Below are 26,610 nucleotides of genomic sequence, written 5' to 3'. Positions count from 1 at the left end.
ATGTTTACTGAGTGAATCGCTGCCATTAGGAACTAGTTTTTATATCACAGCCTAGAAATCACACAGGACCATTTCTGCAAGTGAAAAGTCCTAATTGGAGGAAAATAATTGTGTAGTTTGTGCGACTGTTGTTTGTAAATGAAGAATTGTCCCAACAACATGTGCTGCTGACCTTTGACCTTTTCTTTAGGTGCACAGAGGAGTCTGTGGAAACATCCTGAGGCAGTGCTACAGATGTCTTCAAATAAAGTGGTGTATTATCCATGTTTTCTATGGATCACATCAATATCCTGATCTAACAAGCCCCCTTTTTGTGGATTTTAGAGCCTCTGACTTTTGCTGCGTCTGCGTCTCATTTCAAGCACAAGAGCAAGAAGTGGATGAAGAAATGGGGCGAGTGGGGTCAGTGTGGTGCATGTCAGCTGTGCTCATGCTTTCACAAAGAACATGTGTATTCATTGGCAGCATTAAGGTGCACTTTAGTCTTCATAATAATAAAGTATTGTGACTTTATTATTGTGAATCCTCACAGTCATGTTGCAGCTCTGCTTTGCTTTAAGAAAATGTTCTACCAGGATGTTACTTTCCTAAACGTGTTCTCCAAATGTTCCCAAAGACTTTGTTCTAAGTAGTTCTACATGATGAAACATTCACACTAAGTTTAAGAAGGACACACAAACACCATCTGTCCTTTCATCATGTGTACAAACGTGTTCAGATGTCAAATGTACCGTGAATGGATGCAAATGTGGATCGTTCCAATAAAATGAGACAGTTTTGTAAGTGGATCCCAGTTTGAAGTTCATTGAAACCTATAAGAACATGTTATTCAAACCAACTTTATCCAACAGGAAGAAGCATCAGGGGAACAGGAAACATTCAAACATGTTTACTGCAAGAACTGCACAAAGGAAGGAAACACAATCCTACACACGAGCACTTTAAAATGGACATTTAGCTTTTCAAACATCAGGGAGTGCTGCAATAACAACACTGTGCCCATTCTGATCAGACTGAAAGATTTATAGAGATTTATCCATGTGCTGGAAAAGGATTTGATATCAACATATATGCAGATTAGTAGCAGCATTTTCTTCATATTGATTTAGAGTTCAGTACTAGGAATATGTAGAATTAACATCTGTGTACATGACGAGTGATGAAAACTTTCAAAGGACGTCAGAATTGGTGTCTCTATCTGTGACTGTCCAAGAGGAACCTACCTGAGGGATTATTAAAGATCTGTCTATCTAGAAAGACTTGCATTGATTCACAGTGTACAATTCTTTCTAATCTATTAACATCTTCCTCCAAATCCTGTTTCTGCTGCATCAGAAGGGCTCAAACCTCCTGCTGTTGTCTGCTGGACCATCAATTCTACTTTATGATGATCTTCAAAGATAAAAACGTGAGTTTATGTGTGAACTCTGTGAAATGATGTTTAGTTTGAACCAATCCTGTGTCAGCTGCAGCCACATCATTGCCACGCATACAAATGGCTGCGTTCCTGTTTAGACCTGCTGGCTGTCAATGGGCTTCATTCCATTTCAGACTGCCGGTGGTCGCTGTGATCTAAACTCAACATGGCTCCTGTGTTAGAAGAGCCTCTGATTTTAAATTTACACATTGAATAGTTTCTTTGCAACACTATGGAGCTACCAGCCCAGTATATGTAGCCCACAGTAGATGGAGTTATCAAGCTGCACTGACAAACATCAGGACTCATGTGATCCCTACATGTGGACCTTTCACACATGGATCCAAGTGCAGATTCAACTCTGCATTACATTTGACTTCAGCTGTTACACACTTTCATTTTCTAGCTGTGTCACTTCCTGCTTTTTGGATCAGAGAGTTTATCCATGTCCACAAATGTTTGGCTGCATGTTTGTATCATCTATATTTTCCAGTCTTCATACAGCCGATATTTCATGTGGACTCCAATCTGCCACCTGCCATCACGTTTTCAGGGTTCATTCAGTGTTGAAATGTAGGACAAACAGCAGCACATGTTCTCTAAATGTTTGCAGTCATTTTAAATGAAGCTGATACTACATGAGACATTTTGCACATTTATTGTCTTTGAACAGAGAATAATAAAGCCATCAAACATATACAGGCTGTGCAAATACAAACTTCTGTGGTGCATTTGATGACCTGCAGAGGAGAACAAGTCGGGCTTTTCAGCCCTAACACAACCTCTTTGTTCTCAATACTACAAAACCTTCAAAGGCTGATATGCAAGTTTGCATGAATCACCAACACAGTTGTGTTTGTTTCTAGTATAGTTATAAATAAGCTGATCAAATATCTGCTGACTGATTAGATCCAGTATCTATTACAGATGAACTGGATATCACAGCATGTTGTTAATCCGTCATATCAAACTAAACAGTGTTGCTGCTGTAAATATCCTCCAATAAAGTCAGATGAGGGCTGCTGTTGCCAGGTAACGATGATGTCACACTGGATCTTCTGATCTTTAGCATCGTAGCGCTCGGAGTCTGATGTTGGCTCATGTGTTGTCAGACACCAACATGACGTTCTACTAGTCAAGGCCTCACCTTAACCCACTGATGCTGATCACACAGACCCACTAATAGAACTGTTTGATCAGGTTTATGCAGCGTCACCATTAATGTCACATTTAATCACATTTACATTACAAGCCCACTACAACCATTATCAACATGTTACATTACATTATACATCTGCACTGATTTAAAGCATTTTAACCTGATTCATTGTTTCCACCTTAACAGTTCATTCCTCAAATCAAACAAGATATTTGACCCTCAAAAAACTGTACCAACAAATAATTTTGCAATAAAATATTTATTTTTCAATTTTTACAGGTGAAATCAAACAAGTGTATTTAACAGTGAAACCAAAGTGGAAGCTGCTCATATAGAGTCCAACCCAGGCTAAAAGTACGTTGAGTAGAGCAGCATCATCAAAGTGTCGGCTCTCTGAACACGGTGCAAGATCGCCATCCACAGGACAAAACTAGTTTTTCTACTCGTCAACGTCAAGATGACGTCATCATACAACAAAACATGCAGATCAGGTGACGTGACTGTCTGAGAGGCGGAGTTAAACTGTGGCAGGTAAGCATGTGGAGGAGGAGCAACAACATGATGCTGGAACATCATCATTGCATTATAGAGTTTCCTCTCTAACTGGATGCAGCTGTGAACAGGAACAGCTGTGGAACCAGAGTCCTGAGTGTCATCTATGGATGAATGCAGGTCAGTGTGTTGCTGGTGGAGGTGCACATATGTGAATGTGTGTGTTTGATCAGTTAAAGTCTTTGTTGTGGAGTCTGACAGCAGTGGGAAGGAAAGACCTGTGAAATCTCTCCGTCCCACACTGTGGGTGCTGCAGCCACTGAAGGAGCTGCTCAGTGCTGTCACAGTCTCCTGCATGGGGTGGAGATGTTGTCCAACAGGGATGACAGCTTAGCCATTCTCCTGTCACTCACCACCTCCACTGGGTCCAGAGGGCATCCTAGAACATCATCCAGGAAAACAGAAAAAGCAGGGAGTTACAGGAAACTAAAGACGGATTTTAGGCTAATAGTTAGGCTAACACACTTACCTCTCATCTTTTCTTTCCTCACAAAACCGATAGATCCTCCACTTCTTTTAAGTGTTTTAGCATATTTTCAGTTCCTGCAACTCGTCCATCAGGTTATTGTTTCCCCAGAAACACTTCCTGTGTGCTTTTGGAAATCTGTTTTTTCCTATTTCTGTTGTGTTTTGTGTGCTTTTGAAGAGTTTTTCTTATTGCTGGTGTTTTCTTAAGTTGCACTCCATTTGGCCTCTCAAGGCCACCGTAGTTTCCCTCCTTTAACAGTTTGACTGTTCCTGTGATGTTTGGACCTAAATGTTATTCTAATGTCTTATTTCCGGACAAACCTCTGGATCACTCGTCTGTTTGAAGACAAATCCACATGATTATAGATTATTGATCAGCTGGAATCAAACTCACTGACTGATTTTTTTCTTCACAAACAAACTGTGTGTGTTTGTTTGTGTCCTGTTTTAGTTTGTCCTCGGCCTCCTTTAGTGCTGACAGTCCCTGTAAAACATGCAGTCTATTTATAGCTGAACCTGATCCTGCAGCTGGGCCCTGCAGTCAGTGCAGGCAGATATCTTAGACCTGATCAGGGGGAACACTGGGGGCTCAGCTCTGGAACCACAGCAGCTGTTTAAAGTTATTGTGTTTGACAGTAAAGTGAATGCAAATGTGAGACACTGTGTGCTCACAGCTAAAGGCTGCAGTCAGCTGTGTTAGAGCCTCTTTCACACAATGATCCTTTAATAAACACTCAGAGCTCCATGTTGATGAAGCTGTCATGTGTGAGCTTCTGTGCTGACATGCTGACAGAGTGACCTCAGAGCTTCTATTGAGCCATAATGGTTTTTGAATGGCACAACAAACTGGCACAACATGATTCATGCGTGTAAACTAAGATTTATGATGTGTATTCCATGATGGTATTGTAGTATTGGGATATTAGACTTAATTCTTAAATTTACAGATTTTTCAATGGACTTTGATGGCAGCATATTTTACTTTTGCAGTGACTGAAGGATAAACCCCCCGTTGTACCGTAGAGCCGACAGTCTGCTGCGGGACCCTGAATGCATCATTAGTGTACAGGTAAACTCTCAGGCAGGGGCGATTCTAGGATCAGAGCTTTGGGGGTGCTGAGCACCCAGAGAGCTGCCCATCCAGGCAAAGTAAACTTTACACGTCACAATGAGACTTCTTCCCCGTCTCTGTGAGTCCCTGCATCCTTAAATGTCTCCAGTTGTCCCAAGTTCTCTCTGGCTCTCTCCTGGGTGCATTTAAACCCCTGTTCCTCCCTGTCCTCATCGTCTGTTGTCTTCGTCTCTGTTATCAGTCATCATAATTTTACCATCTCTGTGCAAGTCTGCAAATTTCTTTCTTAAATCATATGATTTCTCAAATTCAACAAGTCTCTCTGTGCCTGGGTCCTCGTCTCAAAACATGACATCACTGTTTTGTACATTTTAACACAATTTAATCCCCACATTTGAGAAAGAAAGGCAAAACACTTTTTTTAAAAGTCTGTAACAAAACCATCAAATCTGATAAAGGTTATTTAAATGCTGCAAAAGAAGAATGGATTGGAATAAAAAAAAATACATATCCTAACCTTAATTACTGTGGGAAAATAATGAATGATGCTCATAGTGAGTAAGAAGTAAACTGAGTGCATTTGGACAGAAATTCACTTTTAATGTGTATGTATAATATAATACAGATACATAAAAATACACTCCAAAAATAGGAAAGCCCTTGAAATGTACAAAATATTATTAAAAAAATTGAAAAATGGAGACACCTTGGCCTATAGTACAATGTATGAAAAGATCTTTACTGCAGATGCTACTATGGCTCTGCAGATTTTTGCTTTTCTTATAACCTATGTCGCCTCACCTTGAGGTTTGCAAATCTCAAGCATCTCTTTCTCAACTGACATCACAGCCAGGTGCTGGAGTCTGCTTTGACCCATGATCCTTCTCAGCCAGGTATGGAGCTGACTCAAGACTCTAAAAGACCTTTCACAGCTACAGCTGCTAACTGGGTTTGTTAGGGCAACCTGAATAACAGTTTTCAGTTTGGGGAAGATCTGATTATCCAGAAGATTGTACAATGTTAACATATCTGGAATGGCACCAGCCTCACTCTTGAGCTTCAAAAGGTTTTTGGCAACCGTGACTTCCTCTGACTGAAGCTCAAAATGGTAATGCAGTGCCAGGGCTGACAACCCAGTTTGTTTTGCAGATCCTGTAAAGCAGCTTTAATATAGGAGAACACAACTTCCAGATTGTATGAGTAAAATTAGTTGTTTTTTTCTTTGTCAGTTTAACCGTTTCTGTTTTGCCTGTTAGTATCCCCTGTCTGTTTTCTTACCTGGTTCTTCCTGACCTTGTACTTTCTCCTCATGTTCTCCTCTTTCCTCTCTCCCTCTTTGGACTGACAATCATACACAAATAGATTGTATTCTATTAGATTAAAAAATACTATTAAGATCACTAATAAAAAAAAAGTCCTCTCTCAGTGTACTTTCAACCAAAAGGCAAATAACCAAACCACATGTACATCTAATAAAAGGTATAAATATTGAAACACTGATCCAACATTATCTTTTATTGATGGATCATTTGATCTTACACTTTTACCTGAATGTTTTTTTTGAAAAACGTCCTCATATCCCTTAACAAATCAATTCAAATCAATTTATTTATACAGCACTTTTCACAGGATACAAACCACAAAGTGCTTCACAGTAATATAAAACAGAAATACATAAAATACATTAATTATCAAACATACAGCACAAATCTAATTAAAAGCCAACCTAAATTAATGAGTCTTAAGCTGCCTTTAAGAAAAATAAATACAATCAAGGCAACGCAATGATGGTGGAAGTGAATTCCACAACCTGGGGCCACCGCTCTAAAAGATCTATCACCTCTGGTCTTAAAACGGGTTCGTGGGACAACAGCCTTGGATTAGATGATCTCAGGCTGCGAAGTGAGCGTGGGGTTATAAAATATCAGAAATGTAGGCAGGGGGCATCGCAATTCAAAGCTTTAAAAGTCAGTACCAAGATTTTAAAACGAATTCTAAAATGTACTGGAAACCAGTGCAATGAACATAACACTGGTGTAATGTGCTCTCTTTTTCCTGTCTTAGTTAAAAGCCTTGCATTATGAACCTGGCTGTCTCTCTGCACACACACACACACACACACACACACAAAACAGGAGTTATAAGGTTAATGGGCATCCAGTCAGTTAGCTAGTTAGTACCTTGGGTTCAATATCAGCACATATGACAAAATAAGCAGCTTCTCTCATTACATCTCAAACAGGACAGTGGTAACAACAGCAGCTACGGACAATGTTAAGTTTTAGATTTTAAATAGGCTGTATAAATGTCAATGGGAGCAACAGGACGGTCAAATATCGCTGATTTTACTACAGAGCAGGGACGGATTGTAGGGAAGCAAACATAGGTTTCCAACACTGCAGGTTACCTGGGTGTAAGGTTTTTTCAGCTAAAAAGAAACATGGCCTGACTCCTACCTAACTACATAACTATATATACATACCTAACTATATAACTATATATACATACCTAACTATATAACTATATATACATACCTAACTATAGAAAGAGTAACTGAAGGTTAAGCCAGGCACTTCCACCTCCGCTCCGCTGCCTCTCAGCCACTATCGCTCTGGCAGCAGCGGCGCTAGAGCCGGAGAGCCGGAGATGGAACAAACCATTTTGGGAGGGGGGAGGGGTTATCTATACTTTTGTTGTAAAAATGTTCCATCTCAATTACGTACTGTATGATTTCTATATTTTTAGTAGTGTATCCCACAAACAGCAAATATTGTCAAAAAAAGTACGAAATCTTTGGGGTGCTTTGATTCATGGGCTAAAATGCTGCTCTCAGGTTAAATGTCTGACTGTCAGCAGAGAACTCTGACGAGGTTTGGATGAATGTGGAGCTGAATCAAAGTGTTGACACATGTTTGTGTTTCAAACAGGAAAATGAGCAGAAATAAATCAGCTCTGAACAAACAGCCGCCTGTCAGTATTATTATGGTCTGTGCAGACAAACATGTGCTGTTTATTCACTCAAACTAATCTATTCTGTGTTTTTCTACGTTCAACAGAAAATGTGCTGCGTTCACTGACTCCATCCTCTCTGTTACTGCCACAGTTTACTGCTGTGGAAAAGCGGAGGGGACGTAACAAAAGCAGAGTGAAACGGAGTGCTGTGATTGGTCAGAATGTTTGTGGCTGTGGGATTGTGGACCCTCTGTCCCACAAGCCCCTCCCTGGTTTTTCTCTTCCCGAAGTTTTTCTCTCCTGAACTTTGACGCTGATCGTCTCCGTGTGAAGCTCCGTGTTACGGTAACGTTAGCAGTGTGTAATGTTTCCTGGCTAACATCAGCTGTGAGCAGCTTAGTTCAGCACAAATCTGCCGCTCCATAGTTCTGATAGTTATTCTGATTCACGGTAACCGGACTCACAGCTGGACCGAGAGGCTGACCCGCCCTGAGCTCTGAGTGAGGCCGCTGTACGTGACGTGGAAACATGTTTCTGCCGAAAAAAGGAAACATGCTGTGAATATTTGCTCTGTCGTTTCTTTCTCTGCTCGCTCTGCTGTCACTTTGATTTTAAGAGGAAAAACCGTTTCCGTTAGTCTCTGTGTTTCAGACTCTGAGTGTTTGTAGGAATCTGGACTTAAATGTAAAGTTAAAGTAAAGCTGTTTGTCATCGTGTGTCTGGGATGACGTCACATCAGAAACAGAGGGTTTGGAATCAACCTGAATAATTAGGAACAGAAACACACCAGAGTCATTACGTTACTGAGAACAGCGAGAAACTCCCTCCTGCAGCTGCGCACACTGACGTCAGCGCTGCACAGCTGCTCTCTGCTCTCAGTGCACACAGGTGACAGTCAGTAACCATGGATACAGGTGACAGGGAGGGTTTCTCTTGGATGAAGAGTCCCAATAAAAGATCTCAGCTCATTAACAGACAAACGTGTCTCTAGAGTAACTCGACTGGAAACCATATGATCCACAGATTTACACAGGTGTGCAATGATTTGTGTGTTTCATCTGAGGACTCACCAAGAGTGTGCTTTCAATCCACACATCCCCACCTGAGTAGATCCTCAAACATTTACACTCAGTTTATTAAGTTCAGCTTCACCAATCAAAAACCTTCCTGTGCACAAATATCTAAAACATCTGGCTCCATCCACACGTGTAGTTTTGAGACAAATATCGCTGTCAGCTTCATGCAGCACAAACTAATCTACGTTTGTCTTACAAACAGATTTATCAACATTTTCATTTTTTTCCTTAAGATTATTTCTGTGGCTTAAAAACAAATGAACTGTAACAGCGATGAAGAACTCAGTGCTCTCATTGCTTACATCAGCATCATCCTGTGACTCCAAGCTTTTCACTCTTTAATGTTTTATTTCCATTTTCTGAGCAGCATTAACATGAGTTAGCTTAGCAGAGCAGCTAGCAGTCAGAGCATGAACTCTGTAAACAGTCAGCTCGATCCTGGACATTGTTACTGACATAAAGCTGCAGCCATGTTTGACCTTTGTAGGACTACAGTAATGGAGGATTTGGAGGCTGAACTCGGCTCTGTGACACTTTTTGTAGTGAACTGATGAAAGCTGTGTCTCAGATGGATGTTAGTCCAACACATCAGACACGACCTCTGCAGCTCTCAGTTGATGTGCACATGAATGATTTGTGTTTCCTCTGCAGGTAGAAAGTGTGTGTGAGCTGAATTGAGCAGCATGGGTGGCAGTGAGACCAAAGCTCAGAGGTGAGATGACCATCTCTAACTGTCCATGACTCTTCTCCATGTCACAGCTCAGCACTCACATCACTGCTCCATCATTATTCACAGGAACCCACCTGGACCTCCACCCAGCTCTGTGTCCTGTAAGAGTGACCGGTCTAATGATCGCTGGATTGATTTTAAAGTCCAGCCTGTGTCTGCTGCAGAGAGGTGAGCTGTTAGTAAGATGAACTCTTTGATGTTGTTGGATATAAACTGGAGTGCAAAAAAGTAATTCCCTCTAATCCCATTTAAACTGTTTCTTAAAAACGTGCTTTTGGTTTCTGAACAACTGAAAATCCACTTTAGCAACCAGGAAATTAAACATGTAAAGGATCCCACAAATGAGCGATAGAAATCCGATCGGTGCCCATGTAATCACAAAAATGTGCTGGCATGATGTTGGGGGAGCACAGGTGTGAGCAACCTTTTTTTGCCAATGCCAACATTGACTCCGCCCCCACCACGATGCCGCCCTGATGTCGCCTGTATCAAAACCCACCACTGTACACAGGAGAGGAAACAGAACCATGATTAACACTAAATCAAAGAATAATAATGAACCCAGAGAACACATAAACACTGGGTCACAGGACCATAACAGGTACTGTCTGTGTAACACATTTTTGGGGCGTTCTTACTTCACATCACTACGAGCCGTCAAACATCTCAGCCTCAATAGAAACACATGAAAGGCTTCTGTTCCTTCATTTATCACCAGGAGATGTCAGATAAAAACAGACGACGTATGCCAAAGCCGTGGGTTAAAAGTGGGACAGAGATTTATTTTGCCAGGTAATTTCAAATGCAGCATTTTATCAGCTCAAAAACTTCAGCTGACAAACTAACAGAGAAAAAGAAAGAGAGCTGAAGAAAGATAAGGACAGGGATAAGAGAGCTTACATTTAAAGGTACAGACTGTTCATTAGTGTTGGATAAACTGGAAATGTAAATCTCACACATGTTTTTAAATCAGATATCGGGTCTGTACATGTGACATTATGTTTCTTCATATTGTGAAACGTGCTGCAAAAAACTGAGGCAGACTAACTGTGTTTGATTCAAGCTGAAAACAATCAGAATTAAAAGTTTGTGTTCACATCTACTGATATTTATTATATTAATGTTCAGTTCATTTTTATTTCAAACATGTGCATTCACAATCATTACAAAAAGCAGGAACTCCAGCAACACTTGAAGAAAGAAGAACAATGTTAGGTTTTGTATTGTTGATTGCCATTTATGCTTAGAAATATCTACTCATATATGCTTAGAGTTTTATAATTAGTTGTAGATTAATAGAGGTTTGATCCTTAGTAGTCTGCAGACACACGTTGTGTGCATTCCAGAGCACTCTGGCTTTCACACCCACATCTTGGGAGCATGGGAGAGGCCGTGCCTTGTCTTATTGTTTTATGGTATAGGAGGACACCTACTCTGTATCTGGTTAAGCATAAGAGTCTTTTGTTTAGATGGACCGCTAGACTCCTGGCACCAGCTTTGGGGAGTCTTCCTGGGGTCACATCTTGACCCCACACATTTCAAACAGGACAGTGGTAACAACAGCAGCTACGGACAATGTTAAGTTTTAGATTTTAAATAGGCTGTATAAATGTCAATGGGAGCAACAGGACGGTCAAATATCACTGATTTTACTACAGAGCAGGACGGATTGTAGGGTAGCAAACATAGTCGGGAAACACGTTTTCAACACTGCAGGTTAACTGGGTGTAAGGTTTTTCAGCTAAAAAGAAACATGGCCTGACTCCTGACAGACACACACACACACACACACACACACACACACACACACACACACACACACACAGGGTATTCTTTGTTCACATGTATACCTATGTAAGATGTCATATGTTCATGTAACCACAATAAAAGGAGTGCTATGGGGAACCTGGCTGAGAGTCTGACGGAGGTCAAGTGGGTGGAACGACACTTGGCTCCAGGCAGGTCTCCTCATGCATGAGTAACACAAAGAACGTTGCCTACTTGTGTCTTGCTTTGCTGTGTAATTACATTGCCTTCAACGTTCCAGCGAATGGGTTCAAGCTACGAACCTATCAAACAGCTTTAATAATTGACCAACGCGTTTCAGCTTGTGGCCTTCATCAGGGTCGTTCACAATCATTACAAAATTTTCTTTGTAGCACAAAGTTCAGTGAGCTTTGAACCAAAACAGGTGGTAGAAACGAGTTACTTTTACTTTCTTACTTTGAGCACAAACAGCACAAATCTGTTCAAGATTCTGATCATTTTCTCTTTCAAGACCCTTCCTGTGTGCACAAATGTATAAAACTAAGCAACAAGAAAATGATCTGAGTCAGGACAGCATGGGAACAATGATCAGTAGGGCTGTGCGATATGACCAAAATCTCATATCCCGATATAAGACATCTATCGTCCGATAACGATATAAATCACAAAAATGTAACATTTCCTGTAAATTCTGTGAATCTCGGGCAGCTCGACTTGCGTGAAGTGTTTCCAGCTGGGCGTCGTGTACCTGGAGTCGAGTGTTTTAACAGATGCATGAAACTATACATTTTTAGACATAAGTTGTAACGGCCGCCGTTTTCTTTGTGAGTATTTATTACACAGCGTGCTGCGGGGAAAAGCCTGTTCTAACGTTTGAGTCTAAGGTTTATGTTTTAGCACCTGGCGGCTCTTTTTTGCTTCTCATCTGTAAATACTCTGCATCTTTCACGTGATTCAGTTTATTTTGAAAAGTCTCAACAGGATCTTGAGCTTTATTGTGAAAGGTTTATGTGGAAAATAAACAAGCGGACACGCTGTGGTTTTACCGTCGTTGTTGCTAACGACAACGCATAAAAACAAGCGCTTGTCCGTCTGTAGTGTGGTTATATTAAATATAAGAGAAAGAGAGAACTTTAAGAAATTAATATAGCCACTACAGTGACCATCAAAATAATGAAAAAATATTGCCATAAACAGTTTATTTTGCGACACCACGAAACAAACGATAGCGTAAAATGAAACGATAGACGTTTTTCTATCGTCATCCGATATATATCGTTATATCGAACAGCCCTAATGATCAGGTCTCCAAAGTGTTTCTACACTGAGAAGCTTCACTGTGGATCTTCTTCATGTGGACATCAGGTGAACTCTTCTGCTGTGGATCAGAGTTTCACATAGTCACAGAAACAAAGTTCTCCAATTCAGCAGAGAAGAGTTTGAGCTGCATGTGAATGAGTCTCTCTGACAGCTGATTGGTGATTACAGCTGTCAGCTGATGTGTTAGTTTCACTCAGGATTAAACATCTTCAATTCAAACTGAGGAGATAAAACAGTCCAAATGTGGATTAACCATGTGATTCATGCGTCTCCAGGAATAAAGTCAGAGCCTGCAGGAGCTTAAAGTTCATCCTTGTTTCCTCAGACTGTTTGAATTGAGTGTGTCAGAGAAACAGAAACATGGAGGTGTGCTCATGACAGCGTCTGATTCCTGATGTCAGAGAAACTTTAGATTATTCAGCAGAGCTGATGTGGAGCTGAGATCTGCATCAACATGAAGTTCACTAGGACAGTCACAGATATCATGTGTGAACATCATGTGATCCTAAAGTGTCTGAGAGCCCATAAAAGAGCTTTAATTCATCCTGAGGTCGGAGTTTACAGTGAGCTGACTGTAGCACACTCAGAGCTGTTCCTAATGTTCTGTCAGTTTCTCCTTTTTGTGTTTTGTTATTGGAAGGTCTTAAATGTCAGAGTCAGCAGGTGAGATCAGGTTTCTGTGATCCCTGATCTGGATCATGTGACCTGGTTTCTAGGTTACATGACAGGTCAGAGGTCAGCGACTGTAACTCAGTGACTTCTGTTAATGTGAACTCACTGAGTGTTTGTGGTTTACCTCTCAGACTGACTGAAATCCACAAGAAGATGATGATGGAGGAAGAAGAGGACAGAGCAGAGTCTGCAGGATCCAGCTGTTCATCTGTGGGGAGTGACCGGTCCAAAGATCTACCTCCACTCTTCAGTGGTGAACCTGGACCAACGAGGTCAGAGAGCTGTGATGACTCCTTTACATGTTTGTGTTTCCTGGATAAATCTGACCTGAAACATCCTCAGATTGTTACAAAGATTCATTAAAAAGAAAACAATGAAAGAGAAAAGATCCAAATGTTAGACTTGGTCATTTGCTGTTTGAGGACAGTGATGCTCATATCTGTGGGGAAAGTGTGACCTGAGTGGGTTCATGTTTGTCTTTAAAGAGCTGCTCTGATTCTCTTTGTGTCTGATCTGTTAAACAGTCTGAGAGTCACACAGAGACCCAGCAGCTAAAGCCTGGATCATACTGGCTGCTGTTACTCCATCAGGACAACACTGGACCACAGTGGTGTGGATGTAGTGGATAAATCCCACCATACTGATGCTCAGAGTTAATCACAGGGAACAAAACCAGATGTTTCCTTCAGATTGTGACCTTTGGAGTGGACGATGCAGATTTCAATGGAGAATATTATAATAATAATAATAATTATTATTATAATGTTACTAAAAGTACTGACTCGTCTGCCTTTACACACATGTAAACCTGAGTGACATCATATTCTGAATCCACAGCATTTGATATGATGTCAGTTTATGAGTTCAACATATAACAGCTTAAACTGTTCTACAAGTGTTGATGACGACTTTATTTTTGGCACAGTGCAGTCATACAAGTACTGTTGCCCTGGCAACCACCAAACCTGTAGTCCTCAGTCAGATTGTCAGATGGAGAAGTGTGATTGGTCACTCTGGAGAACACGTCTCCACTTCCCGTGTGCTTTGTGATGTAAGGCTTGGATGCATCTGGTCGCCATGGAAACCTCTTTAATGATACTCTGTTCTTGAGCTCATCTGAAGGCCAAATTAAACTCTGCACTTCACCATCCACTGACCCCACTCTGTGATTTCCACCACGCTGGACTTCACTGAGCTCCTGAGAGCCATTCTTTCACAGATATTTGTAGAAGCAGTCTGCATGCACAGGTGCTGATTTGGTACATATACGGTCACGGAAGAGACAGGAACACCTGAGTTCAGTGTTTTGGATGGTGAGTGAATTCTGTTGGCAGTATCCTCCTTCAAACCGAGGCAAAAATTGAGCATTTCTTGTGGTTTCCTGCCTATTTGGAGCTAAAAGAGGCCAACAAACATTAGATATCAATGGAAAGCCCAGGATGTCCTCTATCTAGCACAGCAGGAGTTAGTAGGGTAGCTTGAATAACTCAAAAGATATAGACCGAAAATTAATGTCCTTTTCAGAGGACATAAATAGGCTGGTTCTCATGAGGATATTGTGTATATGAAGTAAGTGTCAGGAGAAAGTAAGATAGACACAAAGCAAACAAGTCGTTGTTCCAAAGAACGTCAAAGAAAAGTAAGAAAATGTTTTAGAAGCTTCAAACTGACCTGAATGATCAGCAGGTACAGAAATGTTTAGAGCTGCTGTACAAAGTCGTCACAGCAGATTCTGTCAGCAATGTTTCCCATATTTCTTTGATCTTATAGATGGATCGTACTGCAATGAATGATCACCTGAAACAGGTTTTCTTTTTCTTCCTGGATACGACTCATCTTGTTGTCCTGTGACAATAAGTTCCCTAACATAGCATTTAAAGTCTGTAGTTCTAATCTAAGAGTTGTAGTTTGATCAGCAGAGAGCAGAGCTGTGAACGTGATTGTGGTGAAGCTTCACTCCTGAGACTGAACTTAGGAAGTATTGTGAAATATTTAAACCCTATGTAGACGTCCTGGAGCCTTCATCTCACAGCAGAGAACAGTCTCATTAGTTTTACTCAGAGGAAAACTTGTCCTGATCAAAATGAGCTTGGGGGGAAAAGAACAAGAGAATCACATGAATAATAAATGAATAAATATATAAAGAGGAGCTACTTGAGCCAGTGTGGCCATAGAGTCACCAGGTGAACCCAGAGACGCTACAGAAGCTGATCTGTTAGTGTTCCCTTTGATTGCTTCCTTTCCTCAGTCTTTCCTACCTCTCCTCCTTTGTAATTGTTGTTTGATTTGACACTAGGACCAGTGTGCAGTGTGGGTTCCCCTCAGACTGAGTGGGAGTGGGTTGGCCCACTGCATGACCCCCTGACTCTGACAGAGTCAGCGGTGGGTTGATTGTAATAACTTCTCCTGTGTCGGCCCCTCTCAACAGTTTCTGACCATGTTTCTGTTGCAGACATGCTAACAATGCTAATGTTAAACGCTGCATAACTAATACTGGGACAAGGATTACATGTTGTGTTAAATAGAAGCAGCAAAGACAAATTTGTTTGGACTTGTGTTTGATCCTGCAGCTGGGACACTTTTTACATTCATTCATGTTTTAGCTGCTTTATGCTGCAGAAGAACCTGCTCACCTCTGATATGTTTCTGGTTCTGCAGACAGTGCATCTGCTTATACTGGGACCAGTCTGCTTCATCAGGAGACTCCTCCTGTCCCCAGTGTGGAGAAAGATCCAGAAGCAGAGCTGGACTGCAGACAGCCAGTCAGAGCAGCTGTGTACAAAGTAAGACTGAACATCTGTCTGCTGATGGACTCATTTCTGAAAACTGGACTTCTTGTTGTTGTTCAGACATTGAAGAGTTTTCTTTCTCTTTCTTTCAGCAGATGTTGGTCTGCAGGAGGTTTTAGATGAACATAAGATCAGTCTGAGGAGGAGATGTGAACGTGTGACTGAAGGAAGTGATGAAACAGGAAGTAGAACCCTCCTCAACAGGATCTACACTGAGCTCTACATCACAGAGGGACAGAGTGAAGAGGTTCATACCCAACATGAGGTGAGGCAGCTGGAGACAGCTTCCAAGATGGACGCCCTCCATGACGCTCCAATCAGGTGCCAGGACATCTTTAAAGCCTTCCCTGACCAACAGAGACCCATCAGAGTGGTTCTGACCAACGGCGTGGCTGGTGTTGGAAAAACCTTCTCAGTGCAGAAGTTCACTCTGGACTGGGCAGAGGGCTTGGAGAACCAACATGTCAGTGTGGTGGTTCTGCTTTCATTCAGGGAGCTGAACCTGATCAGAGATGAGCAGTACAGTCTTCTGGAGCTGCTCCATGTTTTCCATCCAACATTACAGAAGGTCACAGCAGAGAAGCTGGCTGTCTCTCAGCTTTTGTTCATCTTTGACGGCCTGGATGAAAGCAGACTTTCATTGGATTTCACCAACAGGAAGCTGCTGTCTGATGTCACACAGAAGTCATCAGTCAGCCAGCTGCTGACAAACCTCATCCAGGGGAATCTGCTTCCCTCGGCTCTCGTCTGGATAACTTCCCGACCTGCAGCAGCCAATCAGATCCCTCCTACATGTGTTGACAGGCTAACAGAAGTACGAGGCTTCACCGACGCCCAGAAGGAGGAGTACTTCAGGAGGAGATTCAGTGATGAAGAGCTGTCCAGCAGAATCATCTCCCACATGAAGACATCCAGGAGCCTCCACATCATGTGTAGAATCCCAGTCTTCTGCTGGATCACTGCTACAGTTCTGGAGCACATGTTGACTACAGAGCAGAGAGGAGAGCTGCCCAAGACCCTGACTGACATGTACTCACACTTCCTGCTGGTTCAGACAAAGAGGAAGAAGAACAAGTACCATGAGGGACATGAGACGAGTCCACAGGAGCTGACGGAGGCTGACAGGGAAGTTCTTCTGAAGCTGGGGAGGCTGGCGTTTGAACATCTGGGGAAAGGAAACATCATGTTCTACCAAGAAGACCTGGAGCAGTGTGGTCTGGATGTGACAGAGGCCTCGGTGTACTCAGGAGTTTGTACAGAGATCTTCAAAAGAGAGTGTGTGATCTTCCAGAAACCAGTCTACTGCTTTGTTCATCTGAGCATTCAGGAGTTTCTGGCTGCAGTCTACATGTTCCACTGTTTCACCAACAGGAAGACAGAGGTGCTGGAGGACTTCCTGGAACAAACTTATTGGAATTCATTTCTGCACGATTTCCTGAGCAGAGCCATGTCTAAATCCTTCCAGAGTAAAAATGGCCACCTGGACCTGTTTGTTCGCTTCCTTCATGGCCTCTGTCTGGAGTCCAACCAGAGACTCTTAGGAGGTCTGCTGGGTCAGACAGAGATCAGTCCAGGAACCATCCATAGAGTCATCAACAACCTGAAGAAGATGAACAGTGATGAAATCTCTCCTGACAGAAGCATCAACATCTTCCACTGTCTGATGGAGATGAACGACCTCTCATTATTTCAGGAGATCCAAACGTTCCTGAAGTCAGAGAACAGATCAGAGGAGGAACTCTCTGAGATCCACTGCTCAGCTCTGGCCTTCATGCTGCAGATGTCAGAGGAGGTTCTGGATGAGTTGGACCTGCAGAAGTACAACACATCAGAGCGGGGACGACTGAGACTGATTCCAGCTGTGAGGAACTGCAGAAAGGCTCAGTGAGTCCAGATGTGATCATTAACATCATTAATTAGTGTAGATCAGTAGTTTAGCTCTTCAGATATACACAGTACTAAACGACTCATTAGTTTGAGTTTCTCAGATAAAATGATATTTTGTGTTGATCAGTAAATGTGTGTGTGCACTTAGATCCTGCATTGGTAGTCGCACGCTGTGTGTTGTAGACTCACATCTACATGTAGTACCTGTGTTGTGTCATTAGGGGGCAGTATTTTAAAATCTTCTGCTGCTGTTGTTGGTCATTCAGACGCTGCTGTTAGAGAGACAGAAATAAGAATCTATGAAGAGCTTCTTTGTAGTGAAGTGAACTCTGATGTTACAAACAGGGACAAATATCCAGAGCAGTCACCGTCTGAGCTTCTCCTCTGACTACAGACAGAACTACAGACACAGAGTTTAGTGGCATAAACATGGTGAAGGAGGATGAAGGTGCTGAGGAAGACTCTGGTTTAGTGTGATTAAAGTGTGATGTACTTGTGGTGTCGCGAAAATGAGAGATAACCGGGGACGGTTACTAAAGTAGTGACAACGCCACCTGGGGGAGAGCGCCACAACCCCAGGAAAGATTTCTCTAGCCAATGAGAGGACTGCACTGGCTACCAAAGCCCACAGACTCGTTATTTAAAGGCAGAGGGGAGACAAAGGAAGTTTATAATTCCAAAGTTTATTAAGAGAAACTACTAAAACATAACTATAAGATTAAAAGGCACCTAGGGTAGCAGGGGTGAGAGAGTAAAATAATAAATTAAAACCCTTTATTACCAAACGATAATTAAAACAACATACTCCCTGTCACAATGCTACCCTAAAACAAGCACAATATATTAAAAAGAAGCAACTAAACAAAATGGTGGAGACCGGCCACTTGAGGAGGCAACCTACAGGGAGGAGTGCCCAAGGGTGCCACCAATTACTCACCCGTGTGATTTCACAGCAAACCTCACTCACACTAAACTCTAAAGGGTGCAATCTGCCTATGCCCGGTGTGTACACTCGCATGCATCGGGGAGGGGATTCCACCTCATGTGCCTAGCCTCTGAACAAGCGGCCGCACCTCCACTAAAACAATAACAGAAAAGATAAAACGTTAAACAATCAATAAAAGATCAACATAAAACCAACACATCCCAAATCACTATACATTATAAAAGTAGTGCATAACAAACAAAACGGCATCTGACAAGACAGCAGCAGTCTAATGCACACCTGCAACAAGAGAGGGGAACAATAGTCAGAGTCCACCCTACTATGCCACAGTATGATAAATACAAAGATCACACTTACCACTCTCTAAGGGGCAATTCTAAGTAGCTTTTCTTAAGAGATATGCAGTGTTCGACTGCCTAATGCTCGCAGCCACCTTGGATTGCCACAACTGCCAAATGCCTTCTCTCAGTAGTGAAGCGCAGCTGTTTCTTATAGCCAGGTAATTGTCGGCTGGAAGGTGTGGATGTCAGTGGTGCGTTTAGGAACATCATGTTACATCCTAACCCCAGAATCTACTTCACTACATACTGATGAGTGACAGAGCTGTGGGTCAGAGTGAGGCTCAGAGGTGAACCAGCTGTGCTCTCTTACTGCCCACACTGCTGACATCTGGACTGAACATGTGTCAGATATGTGAGCTGATGTCACAGCAGCTCATGGATTCACTCTCATTCCTGCTGCTGCTCCTAATGTCTGACTTCATGTCCTCATTAATCACAGAGCTGATTGTTCAGTGTTTAGTTGTTGCTGCTGAAATGTCGTCCCTGTTTTCTGCTGATGGAATTCACTGCTGTGTTTCTGCTGCTGTTTACATCCCCGAGCTAACGTCCTGGGAGCCAAACGCCATGATGTCATCAGTGCTTTATAGACGGTGGGAGGTTTAGGTTGTAAGCACAAAGTGTTTGTGTCCGTACGCTGCAACCTTCCACACCATCCTTTATTGTACAGACTCAGCAGCAGCTCCATGGATCCCAAATCCAAGAGTGGAGAACAGATTTGAAGTGTGTCACATCCATGCAGTCACAGCTGTTTCCACCATGTTTCCACTGATATTAATGCTGTTCAATGACACATTTCATATCAGTGAATATGTTCTTTAGGACGTCCACTGACATGTTTAAGTGTCCTGCAGGAAATCACTCAAATCATCCATGAAATCCATGAAAAATCCTTTTAGTGTTTCTAACTTCACCCTCTGTCCTCTCTCTCTCTCCATCCTCCTCACTGCTTCTTTCACTGATAATCACACAAACATCGTATTCAGCTACAAAATAACACAATAATATCATCTGATGGTCATTATTATAAGAGCAGGATCCATATTTGATATCAGAGTAACACACTGCTTGGTTATGTGCAGTCATCATCAGTGACTGTGTATGGGCAGAAATCTGTGCCATCAGAAACTGAATTTGAATAAGTTAAATTTGAATCTGAATTGTAACTTGAATAAATGCTTTTGAAAACTGAATTTGAATTAGTCTAATTTGAAATTGAATTTATGGTTTGAAAATGATCATCACTAAATTGAAATTGAATTTTATATATTGAAAATGAATTCATTTGCTTTGAAACTGCATTTTATCCTTTAAAAATTCAGCTCTCCAATAATTTCAGTTTCACTCTCACCATTCAGTTTCAGTTCCAAAATTCAGTTTTTTGGAACTTACATCCGGTTCCGGGTCAAGCGCAGATTAATAGAACTACGTTTTACTAGCGGACCGAAAGTGTTACTGACGGGAATCTACAGCGTCTTGAGCTGAATTAAGACTTCAGAAGTCATTCGTCATGTCGAATGACCAGCGGATAAACTCTCAGGTTGGTAATAAGTGTATTACATGTATAAGAACAAGCGTCATGTTAACAATTGATAGCCGTACAGTAACCTTTATGCTTATTGTAGCTGCTAGCTAAAAACGCTAATTTAGCCTAGTTTGCCCTGAATTCAGCTTTGACAAATATGATCGACTGTTTCTAACAGAATTCCGAAGTTGTCATCTTGTACCCTGTCAGAGCCCTGTATGCTTGCAGAGACCCCTACAGTAGGGAAACATGCAAAACGCTGTCCAAACCTTTGTATTTGAGCTTTATTTATGTCTTACATAGCATCCCAACTCTTTAGCTAACTTAATAAGTTTAGCTAAAGTGAATAGTTAGTCTAATTCATTAGTGCAGCATTACTGGATCACCTCTGTTTGAAGTGATATAATATGATATACAACTATCACTGAAACAGCAAACTTTTGTAAATAAACAACACTTCTCATTCTCTAAACGTTTGGCCACAGCTGTAGATTACACTATCAGTGCTTGTTCACTCTTGACAATAATTACATTTCTAAATTCTCTTTGTGCATTTACAGGTAAACAATATCTAATATTTTATCTAAATGACTGCTTTGTCTTTGAAAAGGTGAAGAGCCTGAGGCCGGTGACAGTCCAGTTCCACTCCAAGTACATCCTTACGGTGGCTCACAGGACAAGGCCACATTCCTGTCCTGCCAGAAGTGAAGAGAAACTTCAGAGTCTTCATGCAGTTCAACCACACCTGTTATATTCCATATGACAGGGGTCTCAAACTCCAGTCCTCGAGGGCCGGTGTCATGCAACTTTTCCATGTGTCCCTGGTGCAACACACCTGAATACAATTAGTAGGTCATTAGCAAGAGTATAGAACTTGACCGCATGCTGAGGTGGCAACCCCTAACCCCTACCTACTCAAGTAAATTTAAGTAAATATATGTATTTGGAAACATATACTTCTAAAATACTTTTATTGCACCATGTTCATTCACTCATGAGCTGCTGTAACATGAATCAAATGGCTGAATTGCCAACTCAGCATGCATTCAAGTTCTATACTCTTGCTAATGACCTACTAGGTGTGTTGCAACAGGGACACATGGAAAAGTTGCAGGACAGCGGCCCTCGAGGACTGGAGTTTGAGACCCCTGCCGTATGGTGTTCATGCAGTTTTCTACCCCACAGTTACAGCATGTCTGACTGCCTGTTCAGGATATGCAAAAATATATGAGTTTAAGCATGTGATGACAAAGGCCTTCCATTATGGTGTTTGTCATCACATGTCACAGACATCTGGATGATCATTTGGAATAAACAAAAAACTAAAAACTTGTTACTTCATCTTTTATCTTTATTGTTATTATCGTTCTTATTTTACATTTTTCATTGTTAGGCATTAGGTTTATTTATAGTAGTCCTTTCCAGCTTCTTTCCCTCTTCCATGTTACTGTGTCAGCACCTGTTTGGGGTTGGGAGTGGAACAGAAAGTAAGGAAATCCAAAGTGCCATTAAAACCAGGAGAGGTTCTTATATTTCAAAAGAAGGGATTAATTCAAAAGAAATGACCTCAATGCCATATTTTATTTAGGAACCCTAGAGAACACTTTGCAAAATAACACATTCTTATAATTTCACCCTCAGACGAGCCAAGCTACGACTGTCAGGGAAGGTGATGTAGGTACAGAGCATGTGAGAGTGGTTAAGTTGATGTCTCTTGTCTAGATGAAGGCACAAGAGGGATCAATGGCAAGGCGTAGAGATTCAGTATCTTCAGTCTTCAGTGGACACTCCATTTCTGGCACAAAAACACCTGTAAAAGATGGTCGATTTAGGAGGTGACCCGACAACTTCAGCCTGTCAAACATAGCAATGGAGCAGTATGTTTAAAAAAAACAACTAATTAAGCATGCACTCAGTACCCTAAGAATTATTATGGTAGTTAAACACAGTGATAGTTGTATATCATATTATATCACTTCAAACGGAGGTGATCCAGTAATGCTGCACTAATGAATTAGACTAACTATTCACTTTAGCTAAACTTATTAAGTTAGCTAAAGAGTTGGGATGCTGTGTAAGACATAAATAAAGCTCAAATAGAAAGGTTTGGACAGCGTTTTGCATGTTTCCCTACTGTAGGGGTCTCTGCAAGCATACAGGGCTCTGAGAGGGTACAAGATGACAACTTTGGATTTCTACTAGAAACAGTCGATCATATTTGTCAAAGCTGAATTCAGGGCAAACTAGGCTAAATTAGCATTTTTAGCTAGCAGCTACAATAAGCATAAAGGTTACTGTACGGCTATCAATTGTTAACATGACGCTTGTTCTTATACATGTAATACACTTATTACCAACCTGAGAGTTTATCCGCTGGTCGTTCGACATGACGAATGACTTCTGAAGTCTTAATTCAGCTGAAGACGCTGTAGATTCCCGTCAGTAACACTTTCGGTCCGCTAGCAAAACGTAGTTCTATTAATCTGCGCTTGAACCGGAACCGGATGTAAGTTCCAAAAAACTGAATTTTCGAACTGAAATTGAATGGTGAGAGTGAAACTGAAATTATTCGAGAGCTGATTTTTTAAAGGATAAAATGCAGTTTCAAAGCAAATGAATTCATTTTCAAACCATAAATTCAATTTCAAATTAGACTAATTCAAATTCAGTTTTCAAAAGTATTTATTCAAGTTACAATTCAGATTCAATCTGAGCAATTCAAATTCAAATTTAACTTATTCAAATTCAGTTTCTGATGGCACAGATTTCTGCCCATAACTGTGGCTCAAACAGAAGCTCTCTGATTGGTTGCTGACCTTGGTCACCTGTCCACTCTCACCTGTTTGTGTTTGCTCTCTCTTTGCTGTCTCCATCCTCTCTCTCCTTTCTCTCCCTCTCTGTCTTTGTACCGTCACTCAGGTCCAATGGAAACAGTGACATTTACAAACCAATCAAAGACAAACTGATCCATGTCAGGTTAGAACAATATTCAAAGTGAATACAGGCTGCTGCTGGACACAGACAGGTAACATCATTTTGACTTGCTGTCACCTGGATCTGGACCAGGGGTGGGCAATCTCAGTCCACGAGGGCCGGTGTCCCCGGAGGTTTTAGATCTCACCTTGGGTCAACACACCTGAATCACATGATTAGTTCGTTACCAGGCCTCTGGAGAGCTTCAGGACATGTTGAGGAGCTAATTTAGCCATTTAAATCAGCTGTGTTGGTTCGAGGACACATCTAAAACCTGCAGGGACACCGGCCCTCGTGGACTGAGATTGCCCACCCCTGATCTGGACTCATAAACACTGAAGCCCTGAACAGGAATACAAATCTTTTTCTGCCAACTAGCGACACACCAGCAGATAATGGCTCAGAAAGCTAAAATGAGCCAATCATTTCTGTGTTTAGTTCCCCTGAAATCAGATCTGATATCAGCAGCTCTGAGTTCATTCATCATTATTGTCCAGTGATGAGATTTCTGCTCCGTTTGGTAACAGTCAGCAGGTTTTTCCTGCGTGTGGACGTGAACAGTCGTACCTGACAGCAGGTAGCAAACAGAGATCATCTCTCCAGCTGGAACTCTTCACTGAGCTGAACTCATTCAAAATGTTCTGGAGTCAAAACAGGAAACAGTCCAAATGTGTGTCTTCACTCTGACTCTGGATCAGATCTCAGTGACAGACTGTGGACATTATGGAAGCCTAAATGTGACACCATCTTCCTCCTTCATCTGCAGATTAAAGCCAAACAAAGATTCTCATTAAAAGTCTGCAGGTCTGAGAGAGACTCAATCGTTGTGTCATGTCAAACACAGTAAGAGGAGCTGAAGCACAGATGTGAAGAGCAGATTCATCAGATTATGACCTCACTCTGTTTTGTCTTCATATACATTCAGTCTGTTTATAATGCAGATTTTCTGCTTTTATAATAACACATTTTATATTTTCTATAATCACAGACTGACTCAGTGTGGACTCTCAGAGACTCACTGTGAAGTTGTGGCCTCAGCTCTGAAGTCCAACCCCTCCCATCTGACAGAGCTGGACATGAGTGAGAACAACCTGCAGGATTCAGCAGAGAAGCTTCTGTGTGCTGGACTGGAGAGTCCAAACTGTCGACTGGAGACTCTGAGGTGAGTTCACTGACTGCAGCTGTTGTTGTTTTTCTGTATTTCAGATCTTTGATGTTTGAAACTTTCTTTAGTTCCTATATGTCCAGGATGTGTCTAAAGACAAATGTGAAGAAGTTTGAGTGCTTTTAGTAATGTTGTCTTTCCAAACGACTGAACAACAGTTTTTCCTTTTGGCTCCAAACAGAAATGACAGACTTGAGCAGGGTTCATTTAAAGGCTGACAGAAGTGGAGTGGTGACGGGGAGATGTTTGACAGGACAGTGTTTCAGCCTCCACAGGTTCATGTTCTGCTCCATCAGTCAGTGGAAGATGAAGTCAGTACTATTGAGGCTGTAGAGTGTGTGAGGGATGCAGGGATGGGTATCGTTTAGGTTTTATCCGATACCGGTGCCAAACCGGTACTTTTGAAACGGTGCTGGTGCTTAAACGGTGCTCAAACCGGTGCTTAAAGAATGGAGAACACAAAATTGGTCCAAAAACCTCTCATGTTCAGCTGTTTTTTTGTAAAAAGATAACAATGTTAGCCTTTTCTTCAGCTATAGGGCATATATGGTGTCATTCTTGGCTGGAAGCAGTGCTTAAACAATGGAAAAAGCACAAACTTGGTCCAAAAACCTCTCACGTTTAACTGTTTTCCACTTTTTCTTAGGTCATTTTAGCCTTTTTGGCCAGGGTGAAGGGAGTATCTGCCGTCAAACAAGAAGACAGAAGCCGCATGTAACTACGACGGTGTTTGCTAGTTCACCTTACGTGCATTAATGTAATAATGTGGTTAGCCTACTCAACGTAAATTACACACGAACAACATTAAGCTACTCACGCAGAGAAGAACGGCTGCTGCTGCATCATCATCCGTCATCATTTCTGCTACACTGCCAGGGCTAGGGGCCAGGACTCTCCTCTTCGGGTTTTGGGGGATGTTGCTAACTCAGGGCTCGCAAAATTTCAAAATCCCTGGTAGCCCTTCGGGCAGGGACTCTTCAGTTTTTGGTAGCCCAAAATAAATTTAAGTAGCCCGAATAAAAAAGGGAGCAATTTTTTTTATGTGTTGTTTCCTGTTTTGTTTCCGTTACAATATTATATTGTAACGGAAACAAAACATTAATCAAAAAATTGTTGAAACACAAATTACAATATTGTATAAAAATTACAATCATCAACTCAAATACTTGGTTGTAATTGAACAGAAATTTCTATGAACTGTAAGAACTGTACAACATGAATCAGTCTGTGTCAGATCCTGAATTTGAAATTTCCACTGAAATCACAGGTAAGAGACAGGTGGAACCAAGATCTAGGCCATTTGCTTTTTTGAAGTTTGCAAAGACTGCTAAATTTTGCCAGTGGTAGTTCACTCTTTGCAACATAGTAGGCTGTTCTAAACAGATTTTTCAGGTTTATTTTTAGTATGTTATTTGCAGACTGAGCAATAATCCATTTCTTGCATTTCTCATGGGTTCTAATGGGGGCCTTTCTTAAAATTACTGGTCCCAGTAACAACGGCGCTTGTCGACTCAGAAATCGAGGGAAAATCAACAACACACCCGGCAGAACATTATGTTATTTACACGGGTGCACATAAGTGGTCCGCATGTGCGCATTCGCTGTCAAAATAAAAGACACGCACCAGATAAGAAGGGAGATTTCACTTGTCATGTTTGCATAGTAAACTAACGATTGATAAGACGATGTCAGAGGAATTGGTGCGCAAATTATCATCACTCACCAATCAGTACTGTCGCTCTCTATACACAGTTCGCCTGATTGCAAAGTGAAAGCAAAAAACAAGCGCAAATTAAAATGCG

At 41.6% G+C, this 26,610-nt stretch overlaps 1 protein-coding gene across 1 annotated transcript; it reads left to right on the top strand.

Moving 5' to 3' along the window:
* Positions 1–7,950: 7,950 nt before the first annotated feature.
* On the top strand, positions 7,951–25,479 carry LOC134622894 (protein NLRC3-like). Its single transcript, XM_063468201.1, has 8 exons — positions 7,951–7,965; positions 9,348–9,408; positions 9,493–9,594; positions 13,317–13,457; positions 15,844–15,968; positions 16,067–17,858; positions 24,632–24,805; positions 25,455–25,479. Exons 2-8 carry the CDS (start codon positions 9,380–9,382, stop codon positions 25,462–25,464), a joined length of 2,373 nt encoding a protein of 790 aa, XP_063324271.1. The 5' UTR covers positions 7,951–7,965; positions 9,348–9,379; the 3' UTR covers positions 25,465–25,479.
* Positions 25,480–26,610: the final 1,131 nt, after the last annotated feature.

This window comes from Pelmatolapia mariae, unplaced genomic scaffold (genome assembly GCF_036321145.2).
Source record: "Pelmatolapia mariae isolate MD_Pm_ZW unplaced genomic scaffold, Pm_UMD_F_2 NODE_ptg000267l+_length_36248_cov_1, whole genome shotgun sequence".
Taxonomy (NCBI): domain Eukaryota; kingdom Metazoa; phylum Chordata; class Actinopteri; order Cichliformes; family Cichlidae; genus Pelmatolapia; species Pelmatolapia mariae.
The sequence above is the reverse complement of the archived record's forward strand: the minus strand, read 5'-3'. Positions and strand labels throughout refer to the sequence as shown.